Raw genomic sequence first — 12,290 nt, 5'->3', positions numbered from 1 at the left:
CTCACAAGAGAGACATAAACACTAACTTATTATAGCATCAGGGTTGTCGCCTTCATGCGAATCCCAGTTACAACATATTATTTTTATTTATTGACCGAGCGAAGTGAGGTCCAAGATTCAAGTCGACGGTTTGGCATTTCTCTTAATGTTTAAATGTTCGAATGTTTATATGTTGCGCATTTACGGCGAAACGCGGTAATAGATTTTCATGAAATTTGACAGGTATGTTCCTTTTCAAATTGCGCGTCGACGTATATACAAGGTTTTTGGAAATTTTGCATTTCAAGGATAATATTAAAAGGGAAAAGGAGCCTCCTTCATACGTCAATATTAGAGTGAAAATCAGACTATAGAATTATTCATCATAAATCAGCTGTCGAATTGACTATAAATTGCATGCCATGACGCATGCAATTCAATATCTCAATGTAACTAGGTAAACAATTAGCAGCTGTGTAGACTATAAATTGCATGCCTCATTGAATGCAATTTTTATGCACTATTAAACAGGATGCAAAGAACTTATAACAGCTCTTCTGGGCGCCTAGATGTCTTCTGGTTTTCTGGCGCTAAATTCCGGAAAGCGTTATATGATAATTAAATTTAATCTTGTGTAAGCATAATCTGATCAAATAAATAGTTAGTGTATCAATGTGGATGTGCTTATGGTTTGGAACGTCGTTATAACTGCGCGAGGTCTACTGTTCACAGAACTACTAGTTTATTTATTATTCTAATTTTTACAAGAAGCACTGAATGGGAGAGAAAAACTGAGGATACTCCTTGCACTATTTCTCTCCCAAATTAAGATAGTATTATTTTAAAAGTCCAAAATGAGGTTATGATTTCACTTTTCTGAAATTTAGTACTTTTTCACTCAAAAACTAAGAATTTTGAAGTTTGAGAAACTGAATAGAAAACAAAAATATTACACTCATATCAATAATAATTGAAACATTTTCATGTAATTTTACAGAATTTAGAGTCAGAAAAATAGAACATTAGATTAGATTAGATTAGAGTACGTTGATGTATGATGTACGTTGCAATATTTACTGACTTATACACTTATTTACTTTAAATGACGGTATTTGCTAATTATTCAACGAATTTTACAAAGTAACAAATTAATCAATGAGAATAAAGATTGAATGCAATTAGAATAACGATAATATAATATTGTGATGTAACTTTATAAAACGGCGGTATTTCAACAAAAAGAATTTTCAATTATTTGTTCCTTCAATCAAAGGATATTATTGTGAGAGATATGGGTTATGATTTCTCGACAAAGAGTTTATAGAAACACGGTGGAACTGGAGACAAGCTTCTCATAATCTCAAAATAAGGAAGAATGTTATTTTGGGGGAAATAGTTTGTGATTTCCCTACAAAATGCTAACTGAAGCAATACAGTGGAATCTAAGATCATAGTATTCTGAGTCTACTTAGGAAATGCATATGTTACACCCAGTAGGAAATTGGCAGACGAACTTGTTTGGAGAGAATTCAGGTTAACAACACAAGATTCGTGACATTGACATTGGCCAAGAACATTGACTCGACTCAGATCACGTGTTTGAATACATAACATGAAAACTGAAATGAAGATGAGCAGCAACAACCTTGAGAAGAACGAGTCTTCTTCATGAATGAACTCAGTAACATTTGAATCCCGTAAAGTGCACTGAATCGGCGACGATCCTACTCATCTTTACTACTACAACCGGTTTGAAATGACTCAAATATAGGTTGGTCGTTCAACTGATGATAGTCAAAGTCAAGGCTGACTCTGATGCACCTCAGACGACTGCACCGTTCAACTGTTATCAATAAATATTTATCCATCCCTTTCTACAAACATAAATTGAATGTAACTTCATACCAAAATTTCATTACGAAATTATTATTTTTGCTAAAAAAGTTGAAAATTTCATTCATAACAATATCAAAGTGAATATATCTACAAGGAGACAACGATGTGGAATGGTAATATTCAAAGATATTCACAATATCGAAATGTCCATTTTTGAAATTCAATCTATTGGGTTCTAATACAAAGTGTTTTTCATCTACTTCTAACAATTCATAAATGAAATTGACGAACATTATTGCAAAACATTAATTCCTCAAGAAATTTGATTCAATTTCACAACTAAATATCATAATCAGTTCAGGATCAATTGCAACTAATGACATAGCTTTACATATCATAATACACAATATAATTAGGAGAGGACACAGGCAGAGCCTAAAAGTGTCTCTTTCCCGAACATGACATTCACGAAGAAAGGATTGAAACAGAATTTGTGTCATTGTGATGTCACTCCCTTGTCATCATTGTATATTTTATTGTCTTTCAAAAGGAATTTTCATACTTATATCCAATTTGTTCCACTTTTATTTTGCTGAATATTAATGTCGGAATAGCAGTTTGAAGTGGGAATAGTTTGAATATTTCAAACTCGTTTAAAACTTTGAATTTCTAAGCTTTTTTCAACATTTTGCAGATAAATGCATTCTACCCTTACATCAAGATGGGGAGCGAATATTTCAATTATTCTCTCAAGTCTAATTTCAAGTACTACATCAAATCAAATGGCGAATTTTCAATCAATTGAATCTACATTATAATAACCACGTATTTTGGGCTGCGGACATCACTACCTACATCAACATCTATGAAAAGTAAAAAGAAAAACTGAACACTATGGAAAATTTCAAATTTACAAATCTACATGGATAAATGAATGAATACTAACAGTTCAAATTAAAACTTCTTCTTAAAATGGCATAGTAAAATTTCACTAAGCACCTATTCTCTCCTGATCAAATCAACCAGCCAACTAACTGGTAGAGTCTCAGTTGAAAAGGTTTTCCACAAGTACAAAACACATTTTCATCTTCGGCTCCTCAGAAAAATGTATGCTTTCTACCAACTTCAATCCAGTAATTCAATTGGAAACTCCATACGAAACTATCACAAAGTTCTACTGCAATGAAAACCCTAAACACAATTACCATAAAACTAGCTGGAATTCAATTTTTGTTGATTACGAGAAAATTATCAGATGAACGACAATCAAATAGCATACAATTTTGTTATGATTACGATCAGGAAGTGTACCGTCAACGGGAATTTTGTTCAGGATATTATTTAAACACTAGATAAAGTGTTAAGTTTTGATCGTGATTAAGTCTTTTCAAAAAAGCCTTCTCTGATTGGTTCACGCAAAATTACCACGATTACAATTTAACCGGCTTTTGTGCAACCGGGTCTGGATGTTGTCGATTATATTAATGAAACACTAGATTTTTTAGATGATATAATATTGAAACACTAGATGTTGTCGATTATTTATTGATTTATTCATATGCAAATACAATCCAGGTAAAATCAAAAGGTATTTATTTGCCCAAAACTGCTTAAAACCTTAATTTGGAATACACAGTCTAAAGGTTATGTTACTTACGTAACTTAAATGATAGCTTGATTTATTTTAACTTAATTTATATTATTGAAACACTAGATTTTGTCGATTATATTATTGGAACACTAGATTTTTTGTTCGCAAATTTTGACAGCAACTGATCCAGAATCTCGAATATATTTCTAGATTTTGTCGATTATATTATTGGAACACTAGATTTTTTGTTCGCAAATTTTGACAGCAACTGATCCAGAATCTCGAATATATTTCTAGATTTTGTCGATTATATTATTGGAACACTAGATTTTTTGTTCGCAAATTTTGACAGCAACTGATCCAGAATCTCGAATATATTTCTAGATTTTGTCGATTATATTATTGGAACACTAGATTTTTTGTTCGCAAATTTTGACAGCAACTGATCCAGAATCTCGAATGTATTTCTAAGCCTGATTCCCCAGGATCCATAGAATTTTGAGCCGAAATCTGATTGAAAGTTTGAAAATAGTGGGCAGGTAAAAGTGGAGAAACGGAACCTGGCTCAAGGCTGGCACTGGCTGTGTGAAGGGGTGCACAGCCCAGCAGAGCAGGACTAGGATATGCACTGCTCTCCCGGCCTTGGTTCCCGGTATATAAGCTATACTAGACTCCAACAACAGCACATTGGTCTCAGTGTCTGGTCTCACACAGAACAGCAACATGAAAGTCCTGGTGAGTATTGCAATCAACATTTATACTAACTAAAATCATTGAAAAGTATTCATTTTAAAAAATTACTAGAACTTCATTTCGAATAATATTCAAATTTAAACTGATCTAAATCAAAATATTTAATTAGAATTTTCAATTATCTTAAATATCAAGCAAATATTCATAGGACATAATACTGACAATAATTACATCTACCAATATTCATATTTCGGAGGAATCAATAATTCCAACATTTCAAAATATTAGAAATCCATTTCGAATAATATTCAAATTTGATCAGATCTGAATCATAATATTGAAGACTAATTTTCAATTATTTTAAATATCAAGCATATATTCAAACTACATGATTCTCACAATAATAACATCTACCAATTTGATGATATTTAAGAAGAATTAATAATTTATTACAACTAATATTTCTATACATTCATGCTTTTGATTTGTAAGAAAAAATGTAAATGTATTTGAAAATGAATGTATACATTCATCCTATAAATTGAACCAATTATTCAAATTGTTAACAAAATTTTCCGCTTATTAATTATTTTTGTAATCACAATCTGCTATGTGTTACAATCTTCTAACATTCGATTTTTTCAATCATTAATAGGCTCGTTATTTATTCATTAAATAAATAGTGATTTTATGTTATTATGAATGGGAATTGGATTCCTGCAATTTTATACAACTAATATTACAAACCAATTGATTCGAAGTAAAATTTTCCCTTTGAAATTCTATCATTGCCTCAACTTCAGCAAGAATTCGAAGTAAAACTTCCCTTTGGAATTCTATCATCGCCTTAATTACAGCAAGAATTCGAAGTAAAACTTCCCTTTGGAATTCTATCATTCCCTTAACTACAGCAAGAAAATTTGAAATTGAAAAGTGGTTTCAACAGTCCAAGTAAAATAACGAAACTAAATCAACCGATACATATTACTGTACATAGCTTTATGCATTTGATTACTCAAGCTTCAAATTTCCCATCAAAACTGGGAAATTCAATGGTATATTGAAATTTGACGAGCTAGCCAATTTGTTGGAGCTGCAGTAAGCAATCGCTGCTCCAGTCATAGAATTTATGCTCGATTTTATTTTCATTTGTTATTTAATAGAATCATTTCTCGCCTCGAATCATTTCCACGCAGAAGTCATAGACTTTGGATATCACAAAAAAATTATGCAATCAATCGCTTCTAAAAAAACCGACCCACACTTTCCACAGACAGAATCAAGTTCACGCGTTTTCAAGTAGAAAAATAGGAAAATGAAGTTCTAGTTTAAAAAAATTCAGTTTTTGTAGAACCTTTGATGGGAGGGAATTATCAGATTTAAATCCTCTCAAGCTTGATCCCTTCGGGAACTAATCTGGAGAAATTTTGACAATAACATGTTAGGTTTGTTAATACCTACACTAGCCAATCTTCAAGCATTGAAAAGCAAAGACATTCGACAGCAAAGGTCTAGGTTTTATCAATTTTAAAACTTAAATTCATTTATAAGCCAACAATTATTAACTATACTGGAAAATCATCAACTCATTCGCTAGAATAGTTTTCTAAAAACAAAAATGAATTTCATCTCAATTCTATAAAAACCAACAAATTTCTTTTCAATTAATCTACATCCTGTTAGACCCAATCACATACTTAGGCTAAAAGATGGGGATAGTGTTATTCGAAAAGGACTCAAGGTTAATCGGCAGCGATAGCAATAACCGAACGGGACAACATAATTAATTATTTCAATTCAAGTTCAATTCTGAGCGTTATGAATGTGAAGGCGTTGGTGTGTAACGCTGCAAACGAGCAAACCAACTTCTACATAGATAAACACTTTCTTCCGCCAACATGAATGAAAGGCATAGAACATTCACTAAAACTCTATGTATGACGATTGTCGAAAAGTACTTTGCACAATGGCCTTGTTGGCTGATTCAGTTCTTATTCAAAGAACAAGGTGCTAATGTGCTAATGAGTAACGTCGCAGGTTCAAAGCAAAGCGGATGGAACAAGTGGTTACCGAATTTCTTGTTTAGTCTATCAAATTGTTCTGATTTTTATTTGTAATAATATTAAAGTCATCGTTATCGTGAATTGTTTTTTATGATTAGTGAATAATTCACTAATTTTATCGGAAATTCATTTCAGCATTGAGAATTTGAATTGAGTAACTTGCTTTCAACCCATCAAATGCTTTTTTCAATCCGACCTGATCACGGAATCCAATCTACAAATAATTTGTATTATTCTAATTCTACTATTCTTATTCTTACTTTATTTATTTATTTATCTATAATTTCTACAAAGTAGAACTGATTGGGAGAGAAAAGCTAAGGATACTCCTTGTACTATTTCTCTCCTGAATTAAGATAATATTTTAAATGTCCGAAATAGGGATATAATAAATATAATATTGCCTTATAATCAAATGCCTTTTTCAATCCGACCTGATCACGAAATCCAATCTACAAATAATTTGTATTATTCTCATTCTACTATTCTTATTCTTACTTTATTTATTTATTTATTTATAATTTTCACAAAGTAGCACTTATTGGGAGAGAAAAACTAAGGATACTCCTTGTACTATTTCTCTCCTAAATTTAGATAACATTTTAGAAGTCCGAAATAGGGTTATGGTTTCACTTTTCTATTCATTATGAACACTTAATTCAAGTTCATTCAGTATATGTTATGGCTAAACCAGTGATAGGTAACCAGTATACCAGTAATTCACTATATGATAGCTTCTGCCTTCTCTCTAACCAGTAATGGCTATGTTGTATAATTATACTGAAGCTATGTTATAAGTTATAATGGTGGGGAAAGACCAGAAAACTTCTAGAAGGTTTTTCCTCACTTAACATACAGGTATTCCCTCATTCAACATAAGAATGAACAAGGAAGAACTCATGACAGTAGAATAAGAGCAAATTTGACCATTGATGAGATGAAATAGTTAAGGATCTAGAGCATGATTTAAGTCCGAATTCACTTGAACGAAAACTTGGTTTGAGCGCCAGTTGATGCTAAACTAGTAGTTCTGTGAACAGTAGACCTCACGCAGTATTCTCATCCACAAGTACCTGATTGAAACTATAGACCTTATGGAAATACAGAAGCCAGTCTCTTCTCCACACATCTGTGTAATCACTTGTCAGCTGATTTATGATGAATAATTCTTTAGTCTGATTTTCACTCTAATATTGGCGTATGAAGGAGGCTCCTTTTTCCTTTTATATTAGCCTTGAAATGCAGAATTTCCAAAAACCTTGTATATACGTCGACGCGCAATTAAAAAAGGGACATACCTGTCAAAGTTTCATGAAAATCTATTACCGCGTTTCGCCGTAAATGCGCAACATATAATAGTATATTTCGCACCTAGGGCCGAAAATGAGACTTTTCTGGCTCGAAATCGGTTTTCAAGTCCGAGGCCGTAGGCCGAGGACTAGAAAAGATTGAGAGCCGGAAAAACATTTTTGCCCATGGTGAGAACGTAATTTTTCGCCACACAGAAAAATAAAAAATATATATATGAGAATAATAATTATTCTCATTGTCTATTATAAGCACTTCCGAAAGCAAAAGTGGAAGGTCATAGCTCTAGCAAATCTGAATATCAAGAAATTGTCCAAGTATTTTTATTTTTTATTCTGATTTGTCTAAATAACCTAAAAGATTATGTTCAATTATGTAAGAGATTGAGTTTATACTTTTTATTCTTCCAAATGACAATAAGATGATATTATTATAAATGTTTTAATTATTGAATGATAAACACAAAAATAATGAAAAGTTTTTGATCAGCTGGTTTATCACACTTGAAAAAGTTTTTGATCAGCTGGTTTATCACACTTGAAAAAGTTTTTGATCAGCTGTTTTAGCACACTTGAAATTCGGCCAATCTGATGTGATCTGAATGTCAATGGAAGTTTAGGTTAGAAGTTCTATTCTTCTATGAAAATCGAATTATTTGAATAGTTTATAATATATATCTTATCTGTATTTTATTCATTTAAATAAAATGATAGTATATTATTACAGAATACTTTATTGAATTCTAGAAGCATAAAATGATTCCGTTTATCCACCATGTTCCGTGATAAACGCTTTACTAGGAGGTTTGAGGTTAGATTCTATTATACTCTGAAAATTGAATTTGAATAGTTTATAATATCTCATTTGTATTTCATTCATCCAAATAAAATGATAGTATCTTATTGCAAAAACTTTATTCAATTCTAGAAGCATAAACTGATTCCGTTTCATAAACTATTTTGTAAACACGTTCACATCAAATCAGAATCAGCTGACTTCAAGGTTATTTTACAGCCCTAGGGCCGTAAAAATTTTACCGGCCTGGTCAGAAAACAATCACTTTCGGCCTCCATATGACGCACGTAAACCAGCTCATTACATCCAAGTGGGGCGAAAACATATAAACAAAACATTTAAACATTAAGAGAAATGCCAAACCGTCGACTTGAATCTTAGACCTCACTTCGCTCGGTCAATAAACAAAAAATCCTATTCCAAAACCAATTCAAAATCATCTGATTTAGAACCAACTGCTACTCAAACCTATTTTTCATGTTTGGTGAATTTGAACCCAAGTAATAATATTATAAAGACGCGTGAAGAGTGCAGAACAGTTGAATGAAAAGAGCATCTGCCGACAGGAATGCAAAGCAGTAAGCTATGGTACAACATATTCTATATTGTGGTGTGTTGCAGGTTGTGTTGTGCGCCGTGTTGGCTTGTAGCCAGGGATTCGTACCGTTGGTGTACCCAGTGCCACACCACTACGTACCAGCCCCGGCACCCCCGCCTCCAGCACCCACGCCGCCACCACCTCCACCAACCACGCCGCCACCACCCGATGCACCGGCCGTCATCTATGCCGCCCCCGCACCCATCGTCATCAGGCCGCCACCTCCACCACCACCCCCACCAGCACATGTGGTGTACTCGCCCTACTACTTCAAGCCTGCCCCACCACCCCCAACCACTCCAGCCCCACCACCACCAACCACTCCTGCTCCACCGCCTCCACCTCCACCTCCACCGGCACCACTGCCTCTGCCCGTGATCTATGCTGCCCCTCTGCCAGCACCACCCCCACCCCCTGCACCAGCACCCGCTCCAGCACCAGTGCCTGCCCCCCACCCAGCACCACCCCCAGTCACCAAGTACCACGCTCAGGATGAGTTGGGACAGGCCAAGTACGGACACTCAGAGCCAACTCAGACCCACAACGCAGTCCAGGTACAAACAACTTCATTCATTTCTATTCAACTAATTTCTGATAATTATGTAAAATATCCTTATGTGATTATTAAACCCGAGTAATATATCACATATTATGTGATTGATGCACAATTTCATCAAAGTACATATTTGAGAAAGCTTTTTCAATTGACACAATTGACACTTCATACCAATAGATTGTTGATCTTTTTGTTCAGGAACACGTGAATAACTCATGAGATATGAATTATCTATGGTTTAGTAGCATGTCATAGGAATGAAATACATTTTTCGTGCAAGTTGACCGACTTGGAACATGTAAAGACAATCTCATTTCTTTTGTTTTCTTTACCACTTTTCCAATACAACATCCCTTCACAGTGACTGAGGAGGCGTCCCAACAAGTTCCTCGTTGAAACCTCGAGTGAACAGCTTGAAATCTCTAGTCAAAACTAATAAAACTGTTGATGTTGGATTGCAGGACGCTTACGGAAACAAGATCGGCAGCTTCAGCTATGTTGACACCGAGGGCAAGGTGGTGCGCACTGACTACATCGCCGACGCGGGTGGCTACCGAGTGGCATCCAACAACCTGCCCGTCGACCCACCTGCGGTCGCCCACGCCAAGGCAGCCCACTTTCACGAGATCGCTCTGGCCAAGCTGAGGGGCAAGCGCCACGCCATCTTCCCTGCCAGCACTGTGCCCCTGCCACCCCCACACCCACTTCCAGTCTACCCTGCTCCAGCTCCAGCTCCAGCACCAGCTCCAAAGCCAGCTCCAGCACCAGCTCCAGCACCACTTCCCCACGTGCCATCCTCCTACCTGATCTTGGCTTCACACCCAGCTCCACCACCTCCACCACCCCCAGCACCAAAGCCCGCTCCACCTGCACCAGCCCCCTACGTGTACCCGACACCAGTCATCTATGCCGCCCCTCTGCCAGCACCACCCCCACCTCCACCACCAGCACCAACCACCCCAGCTCCACCCCCAGCACCCAAGCCCTACGTGCTGCCCGCTCCAGTTATCTACGCTGCCCCTCTGCCAGTGCCCCCACCTCCAGCACCTAAGCCAGCTCCACCACCCCCAGCACCATACGTGTACCCAGCTGCCGCCCTCTACGCGCCACTCCCGGCCCCGGCTCCCGCACCTAAACCAGCCCCAGCCCCCGTGCCAGCGCCCGCTCCCTACCCCGCAGTGCGCCCCGCCATCCTGACCACCATCGTCAACAACCCCGGCCACGCTGTCTCCTACAGGGTCGACTAGATCACACCGGCTGCCGACAATTCCCCGACCAACGACGTGTTCAGAGCCAGAACCGACCGAGACCACGGCTGGGCTTTAACACCGTTCACCGAGTGAGTGTTCAATTACGGAAACGACCAACCGATTTTGCCATGTGTTCAAGTTTGTTCCTTGTTTTTGTACATAGCTGCTGATTATTGCTTTTTTATCTTATTTAAAAAAATGTAAAAATCTAATGTTTTGTTTTTATACGATTTAATAATATATTTTATAAAAAAAATAATGGCTTTTCCTTTGAATTCTTCTCCTTTCATAACTAAAATTATTAAACTATTCCGAAATACATGGATACGCGATAGCATACCACTATATAGAAATTACCTCTTCACCTCTTCAACTATGGCAGGTACTTCATGGAACAAAATAGCTCATCATTATAAATTCATTATTTTCAATTTACTATTATCACAAAAATTATGCTTTCAAGTCAGAATTGAATAAATCTTTGAAATCTAGGTAATCTAAAGTAATATGATATTATTACTGGATTGTTATATTCAACGTTTCACCAAAACAACAAACTGGATTATTATTTAGCCATAAAGAATACATGACTCGTCCTCTTATGACAGCGCCACATTCTCCCCAAGTAGTCTGCCAAGTCGCTTGCCAAGCGGCTCGCTGAACACATCTATACGGGCGGAGTGAAGACGAGCGATGACATAGTAGCCACCCACACTTTAGAGCTCGTCGTTGTTTGTATATGCACTTGACAAGAATGTGGAAGCGGAATTACTTGATGACTACATATAGAAATGTAATGGTATTAGTTTTTCAACATGCAACAAACCACCATCACTTGAAAAGGAATGAGAACTAAAAGTAACGAGCTTCAAGTTCAATAGCGAGATAAAACTTCAAGAATGAGACAGTAGCATCACCAGCAGAATATAAAATGGATTGAATCTATCTCTCCAAATTAAAATACAATGGTGTATACACTCTCAGTCATCAAAGGGAATTTGTACAGTACCTGAGATCAAAGGGATAGAGCTGAAATATTCGATATTGAGAACACGATTCGGATTAATTCAAGACGTTGAAGTACATGCGCTAAGAATTGACATTCATTCCAATCGACACATTCTGAGACCCACGGTAGATACAATAAGAATCTGCAAGACTATGTACAACTGTGACAGATTCTAGTCTTGAAGAGCCAGAAAGCATTGGTAATAAGACAGTCAATTGAATATACTTCGGAGATTGAACTTGGGGTCGTGCCGTGTCTAACTTGATTCTCCCTGACTTACAACAACTGCAATAGTCTGAGGATAAGGTTTGAGTGGAATATACAAACAAGTATGTTCACTTATTACAGTAGGGAGATGCTTAATCGTATAAATGAATTTGAAATATTCTCTTTCCTCAACAGAGTACGGCGTTGTTTGAATTATTTATTCAATTCCTACAGAACGTACAATAGTCGTATAAAGTGGCGGCAAGCATGTCCTTGTTAAAACAAGAGAATCTATCATGTGATTTATGAGATTAAATGAAAAAGACTAAGAAATTGTCAAAAACCACAGATTTATTGACCCTTAGAAAGACCGGTTTCGGTTATTACACCATTGTCAATCTCTGA

General features: G+C 36.2%; 2 protein-coding genes across 3 annotated transcripts in view; one reads left to right on the top strand and one right to left on the bottom strand.

Annotated features, from left to right (window-relative positions):
* Positions 1 to 12,290, bottom strand: part of LOC111049247 (WD repeat-containing protein 7) — a 155,845-nt gene that overhangs the window by 51,998 nt on the left and 91,557 nt on the right. The window lies entirely within an intron of this gene.
* Positions 4,019 to 10,925, top strand: LOC120350713 (vegetative cell wall protein gp1-like). Its single transcript, XM_039425395.1, has 3 exons — positions 4,019 to 4,141; positions 8,887 to 9,417; positions 9,881 to 10,925. Exons 1-3 carry the CDS (start codon positions 4,130 to 4,132, stop codon positions 10,664 to 10,666), a joined length of 1,329 nt encoding a protein of 442 aa, XP_039281329.1. The 5' UTR covers positions 4,019 to 4,129; the 3' UTR covers positions 10,667 to 10,925.

Source organism: Nilaparvata lugens, chromosome 3 (assembly GCF_014356525.2).
Source record: "Nilaparvata lugens isolate BPH chromosome 3, ASM1435652v1, whole genome shotgun sequence".
Lineage (NCBI taxonomy): Eukaryota > Metazoa > Arthropoda > Insecta > Hemiptera > Delphacidae > Nilaparvata > Nilaparvata lugens.
The sequence above is the reverse complement of the archived record's forward strand: the minus strand, read 5'-3'. Positions and strand labels throughout refer to the sequence as shown.

Bases quoted from the DNA above. Each gene is read 5' to 3' on its own strand.
- LOC120350713 (XM_039425395.1), top strand. The intron at 9,418-9,880 runs GTACAAACAACT...GTTGGATTGCAG, and splicing joins AGACCCACAACGCAGTCCAG to GACGCTTACGGAAACAAGAT.